At 40.7% G+C, this 23430-nt stretch overlaps 1 protein-coding gene across 1 annotated transcript in view; it reads right to left on the bottom strand.

Annotated features, from left to right (window-relative positions):
• Positions 1-5451: 5451 nt before the first annotated feature.
• The window catches only part of galnt10 (UDP-N-acetyl-alpha-D-galactosamine:polypeptide N-acetylgalactosaminyltransferase 10 (GalNAc-T10)), a 46058-nt gene continuing 28079 nt past the window's right edge, over positions 5452-23430 (bottom strand). Inside the window, exons 5-12 of the mRNA XM_077504112.1 lie at positions 15743-15928; positions 15372-15555; positions 13816-13933; positions 11944-12051; positions 9398-9619; positions 9139-9255; positions 6462-6611; positions 5452-6352 (exon numbers count right to left, since the gene is read on the bottom strand). Coding sequence (XP_077360238.1) covers positions 6185-6352; positions 6462-6611; positions 9139-9255; positions 9398-9619; positions 11944-12051; positions 13816-13933; positions 15372-15555; positions 15743-15928 — 1253 coding nt within the window. The 3' untranslated portion in view covers positions 5452-6184. The remainder of the gene's footprint in view (positions 6353-6461; positions 6612-9138; positions 9256-9397; positions 9620-11943; positions 12052-13815; positions 13934-15371; positions 15556-15742; positions 15929-23430) is intronic.

Here is a 23430-nt window from a genome sequence, read left to right on the forward strand (position 1 = left end):
GAAATTGTACAGGAAGTCAGCCATTTTGATTGGAAGCAGCCATTTCAGGTGCAAACTCCTACCATATAAGGCCAAATGAGCAGCAATTTAAGAAGGTATACGAACTAGACAGATGGATGCTACTACATTCCGATTCTGCCTAATGGTGGTGGTCTCCAAATTTGATTGTTTTGGAAGATTCACCATTAAAGAAAATGGGATGCGTTTCATCATCGTTTGCAGTTTTAAGTGACTTTGCTTGCGAGAACTTTTCCTCCAAATAACGATCCCCAGTAGCATCACGATGGCTTCCTTCGCTGTTGTTCTCAGTAAAAATGTTGCCTTAAGCAATAACAATGATAAAGCACTCCTGTTACCCAAAACTCACCCCTAAAAAAACATCCCCCGCCACCCCAAAAAATCCTCGCCTGCTTTGTTTCCCCTAAAAATGCTGTTTTGCTGCAAGACAATCCAGCTGTGGCTCATTATTTTGATTTTTTTTGCGTGGAGAAGAAAAACACCATCAAAACAGCATCTTAATGTTGCCTCAGGCTGAATTATCCTGGGGAATTAAAAAGTTACGGCGTTACTCTTCATCTCTTTATCGCCGCCGTCCTCCCGCTGTATAGATTTACGGCCACATTAGCGTCGCGCTAACGCCACGTGCTAGCCCATAATTCATGAGGAACGAAGGGGAGATTGCTTGTTTGCTTGCTTGTAGTGGACAAAGAAAGTGAAGCACAATCGTGGAGATCATTTGTATCGTTTCACTTCACTTTAGGAAGGCAGCTGGAGTATGCAAAGCCTTTGGAGCACTTATTCAATATCCCTGATACACACATGAATGCACTAGTACACACATTGTCCTTACTAGTAAGACAATTCAGTGCACAACTCGAACCACTGTCGTACCAGTTAAATTATTTACGCTTATTTACACTAATGGATGCCATTTCTGCACAGTATAGCAACTAGGGGTGTTAAAAAAAATCGATTCGGCAATATATCGCCATACTACATCGCGCAATTCTCGAATTGATTCAATGGCGGCTGAATCGATTTTTTTTAATTTATTTTTTTAAAAAGAGCTCAGAATTGTTCATTCGGTAGTCTTACCGATTCAACGTCTTATCATCATTGCCTTTTTTTTTTTTTTTTTTTTTTTTTCACCTTGAGCATGGAAGAATGTTATATGAACGGAACATTAAGCCTTAATATTTTATTTTAATGCTGTTCAAACATGAAACAGATTACAACCTCTATAAGACTGAAATTTCAGATAAATAAATACATTTTCATATAAATCTTACACTCTACAAGCTTACTGATTAGTATTTTCTAAATTTGAATGAAAAAAAATCGCAACAATCGACTTATAAATTCGTATCGGGATTAATCGGTATCGAATCGAATCGTGACCTGTGAATCGTGATACGAATCGAATCGTCAGGTACTCGGCAATTCACACCCCTAATAGCAATGTTGGCACACTAGTAGGACAAACTATATGTTACTAGTGAGACAAACCTGTGCGCTCGTTGACATGTGTACTACTAGTACTACTAGTTATGTACTACTTGTTAGTAGAATTTTATCATGTCAGCTAGCAGTACTAGCAGCAGAGGGTTGTCAATTATGGCAATTTTGCCTCAGTAGTAACATGTGCCTACTAGTGAAGCCAAACAAGAGTGTGCATAGAAGAGCATTTCTTTGTTATCTTAGTAGCTTTCTAGTACACTAGTACAGTAAGAGAATTCATGCCACTGTGTATTATCAGTTACCATTATTTTGGCTTACAAGTACTCAATTAAACCTGCTGTTCTGCACAAGTAACATGGGCCCAACTAGTAGCCAGCTGTCCCTTACTAGTAGCTCCAAAGTGTCCACTAGTAGTTTTGCCTCAGAAACCTCACACCAAAGTGGATTAATATATATATATATATATATATATATATATATATGTTTTTTGTTTTTTTTTTACAGTAAAACAGTCATTTTTCTAGTTCGCTGTAGTCGTTGCACTAGTGCACTGAATTAATTGTGTTACTAGTGTGGACAACGAGCACACTAGTACATGAAGATGGATATGTATTGAAAAAATAAAAAAATAATAAAAACATGCTCCAATGACTTTTCGTACTGTAGCCAAGCCAGCCAAACATGCCATCACTTTAAACGAGGGCGATGGCTCAGCTGCCAGGATTAAAGTTCCGTCACCTCAGCGAGGCTCAGCCAACGCTAGAACTAGACTCACCATTTGTTTAGTTTATCAGAGGATGAGGTATGAAAAACAAATAAAATACCTTAATAAGCAGTTTATCTCTGTTCCAAAGAAATCGTCCAAAAAGATGCATTTTCAAATGCCAAAGCACGTTATATTGACTCCACACCAGCAGGGGGCACCAGAACAATTTCACAGGACAGGAACTGCGCCAGGCAATGAGACCTCTTGTGTAGAGGGGAAGCAACAAGTGTAGAAAATGCTTCACCCTGTGAGAAAAACATGTAACATACGTTACGATAACCTTTACATCATGTGACGAAGGGAACAAATTCTCTGATTAGCTAGCTAGCTACCTAGCGAACGGACAGAAGAAAGAACAAACAAATTAAGCAAAACAAACAATTGAAAATGGCGACGAACCAGACATCTCAACGCATCCACAAAGCAGTTCAAATGGTTCCCATGACGACAAGCTGACATTGACAAATCCCTGGGCTGACATCTGCTGCGCCTTCACAAAACGTCTTCCTTCTGGATAACGGAAAAATATTTCCTTTTCTGTAAGCGTACCCCCTTCTGTGAAACATTGACGGAAAATAGATTTTTGGTGATGGAGGGCCCGTCTCAATGAGACGGAGATAAGTCTCCAGCCATTTGGCATGGATCCTTCTCGTCCGATGACAAGAGCATTCATCATTGCCGCTTGGAGATGAAGTTTGAGCTGTCAACGGGCGGAGCAGGGGAGGCGACGGGGGTGTGGACGTTTGCATGCCAATAAGGGACTTTAAAGTCCAGGCTGTGCATTTCTCATCATGTCCTGCAATGAGTGAAGACCACGGGAACTTTATTGGTTCAATCAGAGAACTAAAAAAGTTCAAACAAAAATTAATATACATGGCAGTGATGACTTATTCTGGATAGGTTGCATCCTGGTCAGTTTCATCTAGGTTGCCTGAAATAAAACAAACCGGAGTTTGGAAAACCAATCTATCAGATTTCACGAACGATGTTAAATAACATTCACCAAAGCTCTACTTACTGTCCGAGTCTTCTATCAATCTCACAAGCTCACTTTCTGTGATGGTTTTGCAGATGAAGAAGCCTGCATTCATCTTGGAAATGGTTGTTGTTGATGTTGACCTATAGAGTACTACCTTGAGGAAAAAAACACATTTTCCAAGACGAAAAATATTACCAGAACTACCCCCCCCACCCAAAAAAATAATCTATTCGAAGATTAAAGCCTGAATATAAAAAAGGATAACTAATTTCAGAATAAATTGCTATTAGAAAAATGTATAGATTTTTTACAAGAAAATGAGGGGGAAAAAAAATACCAGAAAAAAAAAATGCTAATCATGTGAGAAAATAATTATAATTTGACAAAAATAACTTCATCCCACTTTTTGTAGCCCAGGTGGAAAAGAACTTGGTGACATTTGGACGGTTCTTCAAAACCTGCCGACGCCCCAAAGCTTTCTCGCTGACGACTTCTATTCGCCGAGAACGGGATTACGGGATTTAGTGCCTTTCGGTGAGGAAAGTGCGTTTGAGCGCCACCGGGGAGGCGCGAGGGGATTAAAGTCACAGCAAAGCGCTAATAACAAGTGACAAGGGGAGGAAATTAGAAAGGCAAGTTAGCGAGACGACAACGCGGCCCAGATGGCGCTCCGTCATCGCCGCCTGCAAGCAATCCGGCAAAAAACAGCAAATTAATGAGATTGATGATGGTGGTGGTCGATGTCGTTCAAATCAGGCTGACATATTGGGTGCCGTCAGCTAGCAACACTAATGTGCTAACGTTGAGTATTAATGCGGTTTTCAGAAATCTGACAACAATTATATTTGCTTCTATATTATATAGTGTGTCTATATAAATAATGACACGTGATCAAATGCTTCAGAAACAGTGAAAATACATAAAATGTGACGTAAAGTCCCATTTAAAACAACACACACATTGATGTTTTTCATTCAAAGATAGAAACCTTTTATTTTTTACAATTTCAGCAAAAATATCATACAATTCCAGCTTGATTGTACACTTTGTTAAATATCTAAATAAACTTTTTTTTTTTTTTTTTTTAAATCACTTTTTGCAACACCAGTAGAAAATCATCAAGATGTCATTCACACCGTACAAAATGTACAGTTGGCTACACACAGATTGGTCACATGACACAAACACACACCAAATGACATTCATTCCTTTGCTGAATTATTTTGATTGCACGTTAACAAGGGAGGTTTCATACTAACGGACCCAAAACAAAGAAATTAATGACTGAGGCGGCCAAACATTTGCATCTTAACTTTACCAAGTGTTTTAGGTGATGCCATTGTATAATTTTTTTAAGGGTGCAATTTCCCGGATAAAAATAAAAACAGGCAAAATTAGTTATGAGAAGAAAAAAAAAAAAGCCCTTTTGGGTGGCCTAAATATAAAGTTTTAGCAAGCGTGTATATTCTGGTGAAATTTTATTTTGATGTCCGCAAAATGACCTCCCAAAATCTGAGTTAGGAAAAATCAGCTACAGATATAAGTTTCACCATCTGACACAAAACTGTGTCTATCACACCCAAAACTGAATGTTGAATTAATGTTTGTTTTGGTATTAGCTTGTTTGTCGTTTGTTTTATGGTCAGAAGCCAGTGCTTTTGGTGAAACCGGCACGTTTCACAGCTGATTACTAAAGAAGGGAAAAGGAAAAAACACATTTCTTGTTTCAGGTGAAATAGAAGAGCCTACTCTTTTGTCGTTTTTTGCTATGTTGAGTGCTTTATGGTTGCAGAACAAAATATTTTGTAGGTCATGGAAGGTCAAAATTGTGCAAAATGCAAAAACCAACCTAGAAATACACTTTTTGTACCAATGTATGTGTCAGTGAGAAAACTGGGCCAGAAAAGACATATTAAGTTTCTCAAACTTATGTTTAAAGATCTTGACAAAAAACACAGGGGGAAGAAGAAGAAGAAGAAGAAGAAGAAGAAGAAGAAGCAGAAAAAGAAGAAGAAGAAAAAGAAGAAGAAAAAGAAGAAGACGAATAAGACTAGAAGAAGAAGAAGAAGACTAGAAGAAGAAGAAGAAGAAGAAGAAGACTAGAAGAAGAAGACCAGAAGAAGAAGACCAGAAGAAGAAGACTAGTAGAAGAAGAAGACTAGAAGAAGAAGAAGAAGAAATAATTCACTTTTCTCTTAAAAAAAAAAAAAAAAAAAAAAAAAAAAAAAAAAAAAAAAAAAAAAAAAAAAAAAAAAAAAAAAAAAAAAAAAAGACTTTGCACCAGGAGACATAAATCAAGCAGGGCATCACGTCATGATTGGAAAGGAACATTCTTACTCACTCGGTTCAGTTTGGGAAGCAGTGCGTTCACTGTCCCACGGCCAAATCAGCTTTGCTGTTGCACTCTGACCACACACTCGCACACACACACACACACACACACACAAACCTAAAACGTTCAACAAGGCACTGAGATTTCATTCAAGTTTATCACAAGTGCATTAAAGTCGCCCCCTGGAGCCCTCCCCCTCCCATGTCACCCCGTCCCACCTGCCACTCACAAGCCCAGCGGGGCGGGACGGGGCGACCCCACGCTCATTCGCCTGTGACGGGGGGACCTTCCAGCGAGCGGTGACATCGAGAGCGTCAAGAAATTGAAGGGGGAAAAAAAAAGCAGGAAAGCGACGGCACAGGGGTTAAGGGTGAAGGTGGAGTGCGTTCATTCTGCCTGGCGATGCCCACTCCTCGTTGCCCCGAGGGGGGATCGTCAGAAGTGGCGAGTTGCGAAAGGATGAGCACGGGACGAGATAAGGAACTCGGCGGTGACGAAAAGGCAGGAAAAATAAGGCGGAGGAGGAGGAGGAAAAATAGAGTCGGAATGCATCCGTCCAACATGGCGTGGAAACGGGAGGCCCACGAGAGCGGCGCCCACCCCCAGGACGGATAGTAAACAGCAGCAGCAGGCAGTACTGGGTGGCCTTTCAATCGGCGGCACGGCGGTTGAAGCGCTCCAGCACGGTGGCGTTGGTCTTCTCGAAAAGCCAACGCTGGCTGGGCGACGACGGGTCGCATGTGTTCATAAAGAGACGGCGCTCGGTCGCGTTGCCGTCCACGCAGCTGTTGCTCACCGGGTGGTACAAGCTCTTATCCTGCTCACATGCACACACAACCAAGGGAGGATTTAGAGAACGTCGTCGACCAAACGCTGATTTCATGCTGGTAAACAATTCCTCGTGAGGAAAGGAGAGCAGTACGTACCCGGCGGTAGCGCCAGAGCTGGTTTCCCTTCATGCCATGGCAGTCGTACAGCGTGACGGGGCTGCTGTGCGAGACGGCATCAAAGCACACCTTCTTGGTGTGCATGGGGTCGCCCACGCGGATGTCCTGGCGCCAACCGAACGTGAACACCTGCGAGGGCAGGATAACAGTGAGGGATGAACAATGGTCATCATACGGCGGGATGTTGATTTATAGACTTGACAATCCGCAAGTAAGGGTGGTGACACGAGCAGTGGAATTTGCCAAAAACGACAGCTTCAAACTGAAATGGACGACTTTCTTCAATTTCCGTTGTCAGTCTTTGAGACTTTTTCAGGCATCCTGTTATGACACGTCCACTCGATTTTGATTTTCGATCAGCAAAACTACTGTTGACTACTTTTTCCGACTTTACATTAACTTTGGCCAACCTACTACATGACGGATGGGTAACTTGCGGCCAAAAAAATAAAAAATACGCTGATAAACATGATTATCTATACATTTGCCATGAAAAGCTATAGCTATACATATACACCATATATATATATATATATATATATATATATATATATATATATATATATATATATATATATATATATATATATAACGATTCATAGGTCACGATTCGATACCGATTAATCCCGATACGAATTTACAAGTTGATTGTTGCGATATTTTTACTCAAATTTAGAAAATACTATTCAGTTAACTTATACATGTACACTGTAAGATTTGTATGAAAATGTATTATTTATTGATCTGAAACTTCAGTCTTATAACTGTGAGCCACTGCATTTAACAAACAGGTTTAACAACATTTTTCATGTTTGAACAGCATTGAAATCAAATATTAAGGCTAAATGTTCCATTAATATAACATTCTTTCCTGCTTAAGGTGTGAAAGTTAGATGTTTTGTTGAATATTTTTCCATTACAAATGGATATTAAAAAAAATCGATTCAGCTGCCTATTGACTCGATTCGAGAATTGCGTGCTGTAGTATCGTGATATATTGCCGAATCGATTTTTTTGAACACCCCTAATAGAAATGTACTTTTTTTTTTCCTGATGAAAGTAGAGACTAATCTTTCTTTCGGAAGGTTCCATGTTTTTATAGCAAGAGAACAATACTCTGCGGGAATTGCAAAATCAGTCAAAATCCAGTAAAACAGCTGGGAGTGAAGGGGGTTGCTTCAGTGAAAATGGCTGCCAGTCAATGAGTGAAGAAAATGTATTTTGTCCATATATTTAAAATAGCAAAACTGCACACCCACCCTCCACCACCATTGAAGTTGGCTATCCCTGTCCTACAAAGATGTTGACCACAGTTTTTGGACAAAGCCCAACAAAGACAGCTTTCCAAAGGTCCCTCCTGTGATTTGCGTCGAACGGCATTCCTGGCTGAACAGAGACGGGGAGCTGTGACATCGATTAAACAACAATGCGTCGCTGGTTTGAAGCAATTAAAGTGTCAGAGAAGCTCAGGCGTTCTGCGTTTCGGCAGCGGAAACAAAAGCAGACGCGCAATCCATTAGGGTCCTTCTATAAACTGGGATTACACATCTCAAAACAAACACACTCCTCTGGGAGGGTGTCAAGTTAATAACGCTGAAAGTGTGTGCGTGTGTTTAGAAGTAGAAACACAATTACCTGGGGGACAATTTACTGCATCTACAACAGGACAGCGTATCAACAATTCAAGTGTGCCTATCTCAAAGCAATATGCAAGTTGTCCAAGTAATTAAACTTGCGTTAGTGGGTAATTTGAGCATGTCCATCACAGAACTTATGCATTTCTTATTTGACGTATTACCATTTTGCAAAGTTTACTTAACAAGTTGGGATTTTGGAGCAACAAATTGTTGACCTATCACTCAATTTTGACTTCTTTTTTTTTGACAATGTATTGTAAAGTTGGAGATACTAGCTTAACTCATTCACTCCCAGCTCTTTTCACAGAAACAACCCCCTTCGCTCCCAGCTGTTTTACTGGATTTTGACTGATTTTGCACGGCCCACGGAATATTGTGTTCTATTACTATAAAACGACGGGACCTACTAAAAGAAAGATTAAAGTCTCTTCTTTCACCAGGAAAAAAAAAAAAAGTACATTTCTATTTGTTTTCATTTTGCAGCAATTAGCATTAGAATATAGCTAGCTACGTTTCATCATTATTCACAAATCTGCTTAGAATTGTGGGGAACTCATCATGGCCCTGGTTGATCTCTTATACTCTGCTGCCACCTGCTTGCCGTTTTTGCAATTACTACCATTTTTTTCAACTGTTCTCTGCAGTTGAGAGGCTGCATGAAAACCTTGTGTATGCTGTAACATAAAAAAAACAAAAAAAAAAAAACAACAAAAAAGGTATAAATACGTCTTTGGGACACTTAATACATTTAAAATAGAACATATTTATAAGTTTTTGGGAGCAAATGAGTTAATATTTTGTATAATTTTTCAGAGTGAAAACTCATTTTGGAAGAACAATTTACTCAACTTTTTTTCTCATCTTTGTATTTGGCAACTATTAAAAAAAAAAAAAAAGTAAAATGACTTTTTTTAATGAACTTTTATTTCATGTATCTGACACTGCTTTGCCATTTTGGAACAATGAATCATTTAACTTTTCAAATTTGGTAATTGATTTACGCTTTTATTTGCACTCACCTGCCCATGGCTCCAGCTGGCCTCACCCCGCGCCTTTCCACAGTTTTCCAGGCGGATGGGACTTCCTGACACAAAGTGCTTTGTCTCCATACACATGCCACTTGCCTCGTTTCGTATCTATGACACACACGACAAAGGGGCGCAATAGTTACAAGACATCATCACATCATATCAAACGGTGCTAACAAGGCGGTTTGCTGGCGACATCAAACCACCAAACCCTTCACTGTATAGCGGAGTGGAGTTAAGACCACCCTACCTCGCCCCAGGCAGCGGCGGGGGGCTCCACAGGCGGGTAGTGCTCGGGCAGATCCCAGGCCACCTCGCTCATGAACCACTTGAAGTTTTTGCATCCCAGGCGGCTCCGCAACTCCTTCTGCGACGTCACGTCGCCCGCAGACATGTGGCGGTACTCGGGCCGCCGCTGGTAGATGTACTCGGCGTACTCGTCCATCCACACCTCGGCCACGCGCTTCAGGTTCTGGAAAGAGAGGAATGCTGTTGTTACCTGATTAGCTTAATCGGCAGCAGTCTGTCGAGGCACTAGACTAGTCAGACTTGAAGTCAGTTTTTAAATGATCAAAATGGTTATGCATATTACACAATACAGCAGGGTTCACCAATTATTATTATTTAAAATCTAAAAATACTAATAAACATTCCAAAAATAAAATATTGCAATTCTTCCAAAACTAAAATTTCAAGCGTAAAAAAAAAAAAAAAAAAGAAAAAAAAAAAAAAAAAAAAGAGATAAAGTTACACCACAAATACATTCAAAATTATTTTAACAATCTAATTCTAAAATTACAATTGTTAAAATGGAATTCTGCTTTTATAAAGTCTCATTCTAAAACTTTTAAATTTGCTTAAAATCTGTAAAGGTGATAAAACAACACCACAGGAAATCTAAAAATTATAATAAATAAAACGTAATTTAAAAAACAAAAAAACAAAAAAAAAACATTCAATTGAGTGTAACAGGAATTAAATCGCACAAAAAACAGTAATTAAGGGAAAAAAAACATGTAAATCTAAATAAATTAAATCGTTACCATATTATTAAATCACATCAGAAATTAAATAAAAATTAAAACTCATTAAAAAAAAAAACTATTAAATAGTGTATAATTTGGATGAAAATAGACCACAATAAATAAATAAATAAATACACCATAATTCTTAAAAAAAAAAATGTAAAAAAAATTTAATTTGCGTAACAGGAATTAATTCACACAATAAAAAAAAATACAGTAATTAAGAAAAACATGTAAATCTAAATAAATTAAATTAGTACTGTAACTGTTAATTTTTAAATCACATCAGAAAATTTCAAAAGAAATTTAAAACTCATGAAAAAAAAACAATTAACACCACAAATAAATAAATAAATAAAATTCTAAGTGTAAATGCAATAAAATCATATCACACAAAGGGATGTGCTAATTGACAACGTGGCTACCATCTCAACTTCTCAAGACAAGCCGGGGGGATAAAAGCAGCACCATCCTCTTTTGACAGACGTCTTTTTGAGCTCTGACAATTGCCAGCCTCAAAGACTTGACTCCACAGCAATGAAAATCAAACCATCCAGCCGAGGCCTCCTCTACAGGATTCTCGGATACAAAAAACAAGAAAAATCAGCCTAGGTTGCATGAGCAGACATACGCATGCCCTGGCAGCCTTGGCGGTATAAAGAGAGAATGATTACAAATCCCACAGCCTTGGAAGGTTCACGCACGCACGCGGCTCTATAGCATGCTTCATTGGCTGCAGCTCAACTTGAGGTGAAGCAACCCCTTGTCGATGCTTTCCATCGGCCGGCATGGTGATTAGATTCCAGGATGTGGCAAGGTGGATCTCCTGACCCTCACAAATGCAGGATTATCTGAGATCAGAAGTGTGTGCATCGTCCCTCCGGTCTGCTCGCATGGCCACTTTAGAGCGCCCTCATAGTTGGTCATGAGTGTGCGCGCGTCACGCAGCGAAAGAAGACTTAAGTATTTTTCCTTTAAGCATGATGTAAACGGGTATGGACAAGGGCTTAGCACTGGCGTGGCCTGTTAAGAGTGCCATGTTGACTGTGAGTGTGCACACATTAAAGAGAGAAAGGGAAGGGCAAGCTAAATGTTTTTGTTGTTGAGTCCATTTTCCATCTGGTGTCTACTGAAAGTTTGTTATAAGGATTAGAGATAGACCAATGTGGTTTTCTCAAGGCCGATACCGATTATTCGTAGTCAAGGACGCCGATAGCTGATAGTTGGAGCCAATATTCATTTTCACTAAAAGGGAAAATATTGGCATCGAAATTTGAAAAAATACAAACCCCTCTTAAATGTTTTTGAATTTTTAAGCATATGTTTGTTAATCAACTTCAAGGTTTTGTAAAATGTTGGAGTTAAAAAAAAAAAGAAGAAAAAAAAAAAAGTCAATCGAAAACTTTGTTTTAAAAAAAAAAAGTTCCTCAATCTCTCAGGGGCAGTAGCATGTCTTCAAAAGTTAAATAGAAACTTAAGTAAATAGCTCCCCCTATTGTTTTCTACAGTAAATAAAGTTTTCCAAAATTTCTCTCTGAACAATTAAAATATACTTATCTTAGTTTTCATTTCAAACAGAGACTGCTCAGAGTCAGCAGCATCTCTGAAAATTGAAAAAATTACTACTTTATCAAATTGATCTATTATCGGCTGTATGATTCTTCAAAATGGCCGATGCTGATATTCGTCAAGATGCTGAATATCGGCGCCGATAATCAGCCAAGCTGATAATTGGTCTATCCCTAATATGGATAAAAGTGAGGAGACTCACCCTGGCCAGGCTGACACCTCCCGGCACCTTGTAGGGGACATACTTCCTGTAGATGTGTCCCACTCTGGAGCACGGGATGTCCTCCATGCGACCGCCGCACATCCATACCTGAGCGGAAAAATAATATATTATTCCACTGAGTCACTTAATTGCAACTGTCTTCTTCGTGTATCATGAAGGTCTGAATCATATAGCACCCAAGTCAAGGTTCCAGTACAGGCAAATAGCCGTTTATTCACGGCAGGTCTCCGTCCCTATCATCGCAAACCGCTTCATATAAAGCGACAGTACAAAATGAGAGTCGATTTGACAGTTCAATTCATAATCGCAACAAAACCGGTACGGTGCAGACAAACAACATTTGCTCTTGCACCGCAGCATCCGTCCCGTCGCATCAACCTCCCTCAAGGGTGGATGAGAGAGGGCTAGACGTGGGGGGTGGGGGAGTGTGATTAAGTGAGACGACAAAAGCAAGGCACTCGTTCAAAGCGCAATTCGATTACGACTGGAAGAGCGGGCGGGACGGCTTCTTAGCATGCTGACCGAGTCGCCGCCGCTTAAACGGGAATAATTCACGTTGAAACGGCAAACAAAAAGCTCCATCTAATAATAAGGCGCCGTGAGCGTGATTGATGCGAAGCCGCTTGGATTTGACTCTAACAAGAGGTGAAACCGGAATGGAGAACACTCGCGGGGAACCTTTTTCCCCCCCATCAGCTTTAATATGTTTGACATTATTACACATTACAAGCATCCGCGGCCGACTTGTTTCCCGCCTCGACGGGCTGCCTTGCTTTAGTTTTGACTGGAAAACACGTCACAACGGAGGTTGAATTTGTTGCGGGATGATTTTCAATGTGCAATATTTAGATGCATAACTGGTGTTGTAACGTGGCGTTGACACGATTATTTCAGGCCCAACTAGTAGAAATTTAATTGCTGGATGATTTGATAAACTTTAAACTTTGTTGTTCGTTCAAAGGGATATTGCGCCACTTTACTTCCTGTTTCCATTCATAGCGCAGGTGTTTAGGCAGAAAACTAGTTGGGCCTGAATTCATTTCCTAAATAAATGTAATTTTTGTTGTATATGTTGTCCCCAAAATACCAAAGTCGGTATCTTTTTTTTTTTTTTTTTTTTTTTTTTTTTTTTTTTAAGATATGGACCGATTTGGGTCAGTACCACCAAGCGTCTATTGAAATTTATACAAATACTTCAACATAAATGTGAGATTTTAGTATTAAATAAATTCCTATTTTATTATTAGTACCATACACCCCCCCCCCCCCCCCCACACACACACAGACAAAAATATCCAAAATTTGTACCGGTATGTAACGATATCGATTCTCAGGAATCAGAACCGAAGCGTTTCAACCCACCCCTATACGTGTACAATAGATTTTTCAGAAGTTCAGGCCCAACCAGGGCTAGACTAGCACGAAAAAAAAACAAAAACAAAAAAACGGTCCTGGCATTTTGACTATAAGGCCCACCGGCCCAGCCTAACATGTAATTCTGTCACTGTTGTTTATTGATAATGTTTCAGTTTGCTATCTATATTCAAAATAGATGGACTTGTCCTTCTAAATTGTGGGCCAGTCTCTTGTGGTAAAATGTAGGAAAATAAAAAGCACTGCATCAGCACCAAGAGGCCGGCCCACCGGGCACCTGCCCTGTATGCCAGATGGCCAGTCCAGCCCTAGACCCCAACTAGTCTGCTGCCTAAAGGTGCTGCTCACGTAATGTTGCAAAATCAGCTACATCGTCAATATTTACAAACAGGATTAATTAATAAAATAATTATTTAAAAAAGTAGCTCCGGCCAAACTGTCTGCTTCAGAAATGGAAACAGGAAACTTTTTCTTTACCTTAAATGAGATCTCGTACTGCTCTCCTCCCCAGATCTCCAGACCCGTGTCATAGCCTCCCAGCTCCCAGAACCACTTCCTGTCCATGGCGAACAGTCCTCCTGCCATCACCGGAGAACTAAACCATATTTTAAAAAAAATAAAATAAAAAAACACCATTCGGGTTTGACATGGATCGGTCACATCGCTTTCATTGATTTAAGACAGACTGCTACGTTGGCGTCTTGCGCTAGCTGCCGCCTGTTATTTTGACGGACCCGTCTGGAAGACAATGGCATCTGACATATCCAAGAACCGATTGTCAGTTCTCTCAGCGGGATGCTTCCTTGGTATCAAGTGTCATCACACTTGCGGGGGAAAGGGATTTAAAACTCAATGGCCTGTGAATATTCCAACCCGGGGTGTAGATTTAATTAGGAACGGCCGACTTGATGCTTTCTATTTCTGCTCGTTTGACATTGAGGTGGGAGCCTGATGGATTCTTTTTTTCGGACCGCCGCTGTGTCAATGTCAATCACAATGAAAATGAAAATCTTTGCGATTGGATTTGCATTGATGAAGGTCATCTCGTCGGGCAAGAAGAGACAACTAATTCCAAGAAATTAGGATTTATTCTAACCGTTATGCAGCTACTTTTTTTTTTCCTTCTTCATATTTTCCTGTAGCCCATAGTGTATTTTAGAGCTGGATTTAAAAATAAAAAACTTGAATAATTAATACTGGAACTATTTTCCTTTTCAAGCCTGATATCGATTCATAAAACCATGAATCGATTATTTTATATATCTCATTTTTTTCCATAAATTCTTAAGAAAATAGAATTTAAGGGCCATTTTTTTTTATATATATCATACTGTTTTCTTGAAATTTAATGTTTACAAGAATTAATAAGTATTTTCTTACATTTTTGAAATACCTGATTTGTTGCACTTTTAGACTGTTCAGAATCTTTAATTTATACTTACAATTATTAAATTAGATTAGGAAAATATTTTCATCGCATTCTTGCTGATGTCAATGTTTAAGTGATTAGTGATTAGACGTGTTGCTTTCATTAATAAACTAAATCATTTGACCAATTACTGCCTCCGCAAAAATTACTTTGGAATTTAATATTTGTGGAGCTTTTAATCATGTCCTTGACATTTAAAAATAATTGATGTGCCATAATTAACCAATATCGGACTGAACTAAAGTGAAATGAATCAAATTGGGGGGGAGGGGAGAAATCAAAATCAAATCGAACTGAACTTCTGCGAATCGAAATCGAATTGATTGAGGACATAAGAATCGATACCCAGCCCTAGTGTATTTTCTGCCGAATATCCCTCAACAGCAGCCTTCACACTAGCCAATTAAAACTGCTTTTTCCGCAAGCTTTCTGTGCTGCATGTAAGATACCGATGCAGGATGGTGGCAGCTTGAAGTTGACAAGTTTTATAGTTGTCGTATCAAAGATGAAACTAGGTTTCAAGGTACAAGGTTTGAAATGCAGTGGCAAATGAATGCTCGTACTGTTACAACGGTAACGGAATGTGGAAGTAAGCGCATCTCACTCAAAGGGCTCGCTGGGGTCGTCCTTCTGCAGCCGGGCGGGGATGGGGATGCGCTTGTAGTACATTTCCCAGTCGAAGGCCCCGCGCATGGCGTCGCCCGCTTGCGTCTCGTAGCCAAAGTTGTCGTGGTCGATCACGTCGATCATCGGGCACACGATGGTCTTCCGGTTCTGGGCGATGCGATCTTATAAAGCACAGGTAGCGCGGTTACAATTACGAGTTGAATTGAAACCGAAACACTTTTCAGTGGTATTCTACTTTGGAGCAGTGCACATGATTTGGTTTGTTTCACCGCAAAACTGTGATTTTCAGCACATCATTATTACAATTTGTCTTAAGTGGAAGACAGAGCATTTTTCAGAGCTCCTCACCAAGTAGTGGAGGCAGCCAGTTGACGTTGGTCTCGCAGTGCGAGTCCAGAAAGGTGATGACCTCGCCCTTGGCGGCGGCGGCGCCCAGCAGCCGGGTCCGGATCAGACCCTCCCTCTTCTTGCTCCTCAGGATGCGGACTTTGGGCAGGCGGACCATGTACTCATCCAGAGGTGCCTTGAGGTGCTCTGTGTGTGTGTGTGTGTGGGGGGGGGGGGGGGGGGGGGGAAATATTGACTGTTAGTGAAGAACGGCTGCTTCAAGTCAAAAGGGGCTGACTCCTGAGTCTTTTGAGAGCATGGGTTATTGAGACTTTTCTTGGAGTCTATTCATGATGGGTTTGCCAAATAAATTTTATACTGCTCAGTGAAACTGGTTTCGGGGAGCGAAATGTATTTATTTTTTATTTTTTTTTATGTGAGGGGCACTTACCAACCTGTAAAATGAGCATAAATCATCCACTTATAAACTAAAATGGCTGGCATCATGTTGTTTTTAGGGCATAGGCTCTTGAGCCTTTTTTTGTCAGTCAACGTATTATAGACCTGTCGAACAAATGTTATGTTGCTAAGCAAAACTGGCTTCAGGGGCTGATTTATTTATTTTTTCTTTCTCTCAGTGGGCAGGCTACTACCAACCTGGCATTGCCAAATAACCTTAAAATTGCCACTTCAAACCAAAATGGTGGGTTGCCTGTGTCTTTTAGGGAATTGCTTCTTCCAAACTTGGGTTTGAAGGTAGGGTTTCAAAGTAGAGTTAGAATTTCAAAGTAGGGTCACAATTTATAAATAGTATATATAAAATTAATTTTAAAATGTCATCAGTCAGATTGTGTGTCCTCAGGTTTCAAAGTAGGTTTAGGGTTTCAAAATTGGTTTTTCAAAGTAGGATTTGGTTTACAAAGAAGGGCTATAGGTAGGGTCACAATTTATCAGTGATAAAATTTGGTTAAAATTTTTCAACCGTCAGAATATGTAACAACCTCAGATTTCAAAGTCGGGTTAAAGTTTCAAATAGATAGACATCAATTGCTTACTAAATTTCAGGTTGCTAAGTGAAAATGGTTTTGGGGCTGAATTTGTCCATAACTCCAGGTGTCAAACTGTCAAAACACGGCCATTTTTTTGGGGCATTATTATGCCTATTACTGCTAAAGTATGAAACAAAAATATCACCAGAATGAACATGCCTACCTAATAAAAACAGTTTGCCAAAGCCCTAAAAAAGCAAATTATTTTAGCACCAAGTATTCAAAGCAGCATCAGTCGGGTGAATTAAACCTTTAATAGCGCCTTACTATTCTGTTACAAAAGATAAAAAAGTTAACTATCATCATTAAATAAGACATCTGGCAGCACCACCTGCTCCAAACTTAAAATATCCCGCTTTTGGCCTTCCACATCATAACTCACCCACAAACTTCTTTTTGCAAACTTTTCTGCAATCTGCTGATTTTTTACTTTTTACTGCTGTCGTTGGACTACAGGGAGACTGAAAAGCATCCAAGTGTAAGACATAAAAAAAAATAAAATAAAAAATGGATGCATGCATAAACATCGCTGGCACAGAAGCAAGGCTCGGAATGCTCAGTATTCAGCAGGAGTCCATTTTATCGGAAATGTATCTGCTACGTGGTTAACAGGGGAGTATTGCAGGAAGTCAACGCTTCGGCAGTCATCACATTGACTTTTTGAGTCCCTTTTCAAGCAGCTTCAGAAAACTAAAACTAAGCAATACATTTTGCAATCAAAAGCCCTTGCTCAGTCTTGTTTTCGTTGCTTTATAGTTTGAGGTGTCACAAAACACAAAAATATTAGCGACAATCTGTTTGATACGTTTCTTTTCAGAAATGCAAAATTCGAGAAAAAAGTTTTTTGATGGGAAACTAATGTTTTTGGTCCAACCAAGGTAAGTTCTATTGTTGATTACTACAGGACGGAAACGGCTAGAAATATTTTTTCCCTTGCTCACATTGCCCAAATTTACTGGAAAAATTTCAGACATTTTCCAGCCCTTTGCAACCAAGTATCTAGTGTTCAAAGTCTTACCTCTCATCTGGGAATTCTAGATTTTCCTTGAACATCTTTTTTTGTGGCCCTCAAAAAGAATCAATCAAGGAAACAAATGGCCTCTAAACGCCAGACTTTTCTCCCTCGTGTCGCCTTGACGCAAATCAATCCCTCCCCTCCCCCGCGGACTGTAAATCTTCACGTCTGGAGGTCGTGATTCATTCCACGCCGTAACTGTCATTTTGGCGAGGCGAAACAAACAAACTGCCCGCTCGCTCTGTCTTTTTTAGTGCTAATTTAATAAAGGGAGCATTTACAAGGGCCCTGAACAAGCTCGCTGGGGTCCGTCTCGTCTCGTAAAAGCATTTTGAGAGGCGAAAGAGAGTCACTGTACAGCGGAGGAGGGGTTGCGAGGTCTGCTGTTGGCTTCCCTTGCATCTCTTAATAGTCACTTCATTGATCATTACGAACTATTGATTCATGAGCATGTCTCCGCAGACACATGCCGGTGGGATTTAGTCGCTGGGTAGGGGGCCACTTTCTAATTATTGTTACCTACCTATCAAGACTGCCCTCTCATTTGCACTGAATTACTGTACAAGGGTGTTTGGCGCTGCGTAGCCTGACTCACTACCCCCTGTCCCGTCCTACCACATATCCTGTTCTATTTGCAACCGTGTCTTTTCTTTGCAGAGTGTAGAACTTCCTGCTCTGCTATTCCAATCTTGTCCTATCCCATCCTATTTGCTATTCGTCACGTCCCTTCCTCGCAGGTTATAGCACTGCCTGGTCACTAATCCTGTCCTGTCCCGTCCTATGTGCTAACTGTCATGTCACTTACAGTCTAGAACTGCCTGGGTCACTGATGCTGTTGTCCCGTTCTATGTGTTAACCGTTGCGTCACTTACTCAGACAGTCTAGAACTGCCTGGCTTGTTATACCCTCATTAACCCTGTCCTGTCCTGGCCACGATCACTTCCCTTTCTTACAGGGCCGAGATCTGCCATGATCACTACCCTTGTTCTGTTCCATCCTCTCTTATGAGAAATCCGTTGCTTTCCTTTCTCAAAGGTTGTAGTACGACCTGGCACTATAACTGTCCTGTACTGTCCTACCGTGTCCTACTTGCAACCCACTGTGACCCTTCCTCACAGGCTCTACAACTGCCAGACACACTACACCTGTCCTGTTTTCTACCCGCCACATTCATCCCTCACAGGTTGTACCAACTGCCTCCCCAGTACACATAGAGTTAAAAATCTAAACCCACCGGTGATGCTATTGTTGTCATTTACTGTGACGCCGTTATTGTGTGTATTAGACTTCAAAAATTGACTGTTGTTTAAACCTCGAGGCCAAACTGAGTTCATGATTTTATTACAAAACTCCCCAAAACTTCTCAATTTTTGTTTTCTCCGAGGCGAGGCCTAAAAATGACGGTTGTTATTTGCAGATTCCGAGCCCTCATTAATAAAATATTACCCCAGTCAGTGTTCCTCCTTGATAGCAGTTCTTACAAATGGCCCGCTGTCACTTAAGGCACCCTTCCTCAGGCTCCCGTCCCCCACCCTCACAACACATCTACTAATTGGATTCTGAATATCAGAGGACAGGGTAGAGGACAGGCAGTGGTGCTTTCAAACCATTAAAGGATAAACTACCATTGCTAGAATGACACACAGGCTTGTTTTATCTGGGCACTGGCTCTGTGCTGCCTTGCCTCTCTTGCCTCTTTGCGTCTGCTGGTCTGTTTTGATGTCACTTGGCAGTGCGGGTCTCTCGGGAAGGCGTTGCTGATCCCCACGGACAGCGGGACCAGCCAATACTAACAAAACCTCCAGCGACGTCTTCCAAGCCTTCTCTCACTTGACCCATCTTTTAGTTTCGCTTCAGTAGCTTTTTAATACCTTATATCTTTTCCCTAAAGCCATACGTATCAGTTTAATGTGGCACATTTTATAGGGGTCGATAAAATCTGAAAAAATGAAATGGCCATCAGACAAAGGCATCACCCAATCAGATAATTAGATGACGTCAATGGCAGCGCACTTTATCCATTGTAAAAAGCACATAAAATCTGACCCCAAACATCCCGCTTTTCAGAGATTCAGAGAAATTGTAAAAAAGTAGTAACACAACTATTATTTGCCTTTTGCACAGAATCCAGCAAAGACAGGAGAGTGCCAAACCGTGCGTGTCCACATAGCCAACATAACATCCCGCAGGCCGACAATTTGATGTCATTGCTAAGATTGCAAAAGTCTGAGAATGTTCAAAATTGGAACATTTCCATGCATTATCGGACAAAATCTCTAGGACTGGTTCGTCTCAGAAGGATCTCCAGACAACATGAACGACCTGTGAGGTTGGGCAGTAGTTTTCAAGACTTATTTGTGTGTCTGCTCAAGATTGAGATGCCTACCAAATTTCATGATACTAAGTGAAACTGGCTTCGGGGGCTGACGTTTCCAAAAACTTGGGATGATTACTACTATTACTGTACGCCAGTGGTTCTCAACCCTGGTCCTCGAGTACCCCTATCCAGCCTGTTTTCCATGTCTCCTTCAGCCAACACAGCTGAAGATCGTTATCAGGCTTCATGCCGAGCTTGCTCATTAGCTGATCGTTTGAAACACCTGGTTTGTCTGAGGAAGACATGGAAAACAGGCTGGATAGGGGTACTCGAAGACCGAGCTTGAGAACCACGGCCATAATCTTACAGGAAGAGTTCTGGGCCTGTGACTTTTCTGGGTTCACAAGAAAATGTAAACCTCAAAAGAGGCGCACCACCAAGCAAGAACAAACAAGCCTTGGCTACTTAATCCTAAAAGGTCCTATTTGGGATTCTCTACCTGACATAAGCCCCCAACGCCTGAAAGTTATGCCCTCAATATCATGGTATAATGGTGTCATTTGTTATGCTATGTTCCAAACAAATGAGTCTGCCGGAAAAATGCAATGACTCCTGAGAGCTGATGCCACCCCGAGGTGGAAAAAAAGCCAGCCGTCACCTTCATAACACGGCCATAGGTCAGCCCATTAGCGGCAAACCATTAGGAAATCGATTTGGGCTCAACATTAGGCATCCACGGGCTGAATCTCGTGTAACCTTCTCCCTGACAAGCGAGGTTGGAGGAAGCGGCAAGCGCTTCATTACAGGTTCACAACATCGGGGGACAACACGACGGAAAGGTGACAGCGTCTAATTATTTATGGTTAATTTGCCCGGAATAAATTGCGATATGGCTTCACTGGTTTCCAGACAATCGGCAAAGCTGTAAATCATGCTAATTGAGAGCGGGCCCACGTCAGGAAACGCATTAGTCTTTATTAAGAGTGTAGTGTTTGGGACATGACCAGGTCTCGGACACCGTAGCCACTTGGGTCAGGTATGTAGACTATTTTAAACGCTCATTTATGTATTAGATCACGTGTTGAGATCCGGTCCTCGAGGGCCAGAGCACTGCATGTTTTCTAGGCTTCTCTACTCCAACGCACCTGATTCAAGGATCAGGATAATTATCAGGCTCCTGCAGAGCTTTCTGATGAGCTTAAATATGAATCAGCTGTGTTGAAAATGGGAGGCCTCGAAAACCTGTAGGGCTGCGGCCCTCGAGGAATTCAGCTTGACACCACTGTAGATGAAATGCTGTGTTATTTTGCATGTTTTTCTGGTTGTCTCCTGGAACGTATGGATACGGACCAAAAGCAGCAGTACCTCTGAGGAATTTAGCGTCACCGTCTGTGTAGTGCAGGTGGACTTGACTTGAAATTTTCTCTTGCATCCTGTTATAATAGGCTTCTGTAAAATGGTGTTAAGGGGTTATTTTTTTCCAACTTTCAAGTTGATTGGAACTCATTTGGGCCAATTCCAATGTAGGAGTTTGTCAAAAATTTTCCTCAAAATGGCCGTCTTCGTGTTCAATTTGGGGTATGGGTCCTCTTTGAGGCTTTTTTTTTGTGCATCCTGTTATGATGCTCCAATTTCATGTCAAATTATTGTTAATCTAAGGCCAGTAAAAACTAAGTGAGGATGGCTGAGCAATAGGCCTCAAATATTCAATCTGTTGCATCTTTTGCTATTGCATAATCTACATTGATCCCCAAACCGTCTTTTCGTTGGACTAACAACAGAGGTGCCGATTCCTTTCAGTGGGCGATTCAATTAGCCTCCATTTCCAGCGGAATCCATTAAAGCAGCGGTGCACTTTTCCTTGTCAACCTGCTGGATTACTTCCCGCAAAGGCCTACTGGCGCATCACCAAAGAGCCAAGCTGCTAATTTATTCCTCCAAAATATGCCGCACATACTGCACTTTATTTATTTATCGCAGGCTGCCAAGCGGGGAACATTTTGAAGCTGCTTTTCTGCAAGTATCATTTAAAAAAAAAAGGAAAAAAAATGCCGAGGGAGAGTCTGTGATGATATAAGCCAGTCTGGAGGGAATTTTAAGATCTCTCCCCCTCCTCCTCCTCCTGATACTTTCCCCCTTTCACATGGAATACACACAGCTTTAAGAGCCTACGAGAAAAGATGCTGCACACGTGCTCTGCAGTCACCACGTAACATGATGAAAGCAGCAGTCTGATGAAAGGAGAGGACAATTTCAGGGTATATTACCCATGGCTCTGGCTAAAGCTATTTGGCCATCCACACGTCATCTGATTCAATCAAAAATCAACAGATGCATCTTTTCGGCCATCCACGCCGAGGTAAAAAATGTAGGGTGAAAATCCGCAGCAGAGACCATAATAAAAATCTTCACTTTTACATGATTTATACACATTTAAACTTATTGGAACAAACTTCTAAGCTAACAAGAAATGTTAAACCATAGACGAGAGAAAGGAAATGACTTAGAATAGTAATTACTAAATTATAAAAATTTAATAAACCATAAATTTGGCCTTGCCTGTATGCTATAAAACCCCACAAAAAATTCAAACTTAAAATATGCAATATAGCCGGCCGGAGGAGCGTGCGTTATGGCTACTGAGAGGCAAACTGAAGTGCAGCATTAGGAAAAAGGAGAAAATCAAGTGGCTTCACTGTGGCAAGAGCAGAGTCACTGTTAGTCACTGTTTACACGGCACTGCTGACGTTGCCGTTGTCGCTACATCACAGCACGCCCATCCCCTGCCTCCCTCCGTGTCGTGTGGCTGACAAACACTGCAAAATTATACTAACAGCCCCGCCCCATAGGGTGCATTAGTCCTTGAGGGAGTCATTGCCGAGAGGGCCAGCGTGTTTGCAATGTGTGAGTGAAAAGGAGGAGGTTGGGGGGGCCAGCAGCTTGAAATTAAGAAAAAGCTGATTTTAATTATGCTAAAAGGCGAAATTGATTTATTTGGACAGCCTTTGATAAATTTTTTGTGATTTAAAAAACAAACAAAACATGTTGAAAATCCGACCAAAAAAAAAAAAAAGAAAAAAAAGAAAAGAAAAAAAAAATCATCAAATAATACATAATATTGCACAAAACAGCCAAGTAATGGACTGGCTTACTCAATATCTAACCGAACTATTTTCACCTGTTGTTATTGCCTAAAAAAAACAAAAAAACATTCGGACTGATGCAGAGTGAGGGCGAAGCAAAGTTTTACAACACTCCTCAGACAGTTCTAACCAAGTTAATAGATTAGTTCAAGTTATTTTCAACACCTTACATTGCTTAATAATGT

The sequence above is a fragment of the Festucalex cinctus genome, chromosome 18, assembly GCF_051991245.1.
Source record: "Festucalex cinctus isolate MCC-2025b chromosome 18, RoL_Fcin_1.0, whole genome shotgun sequence".
Lineage (NCBI taxonomy): Eukaryota > Metazoa > Chordata > Actinopteri > Syngnathiformes > Syngnathidae > Festucalex > Festucalex cinctus.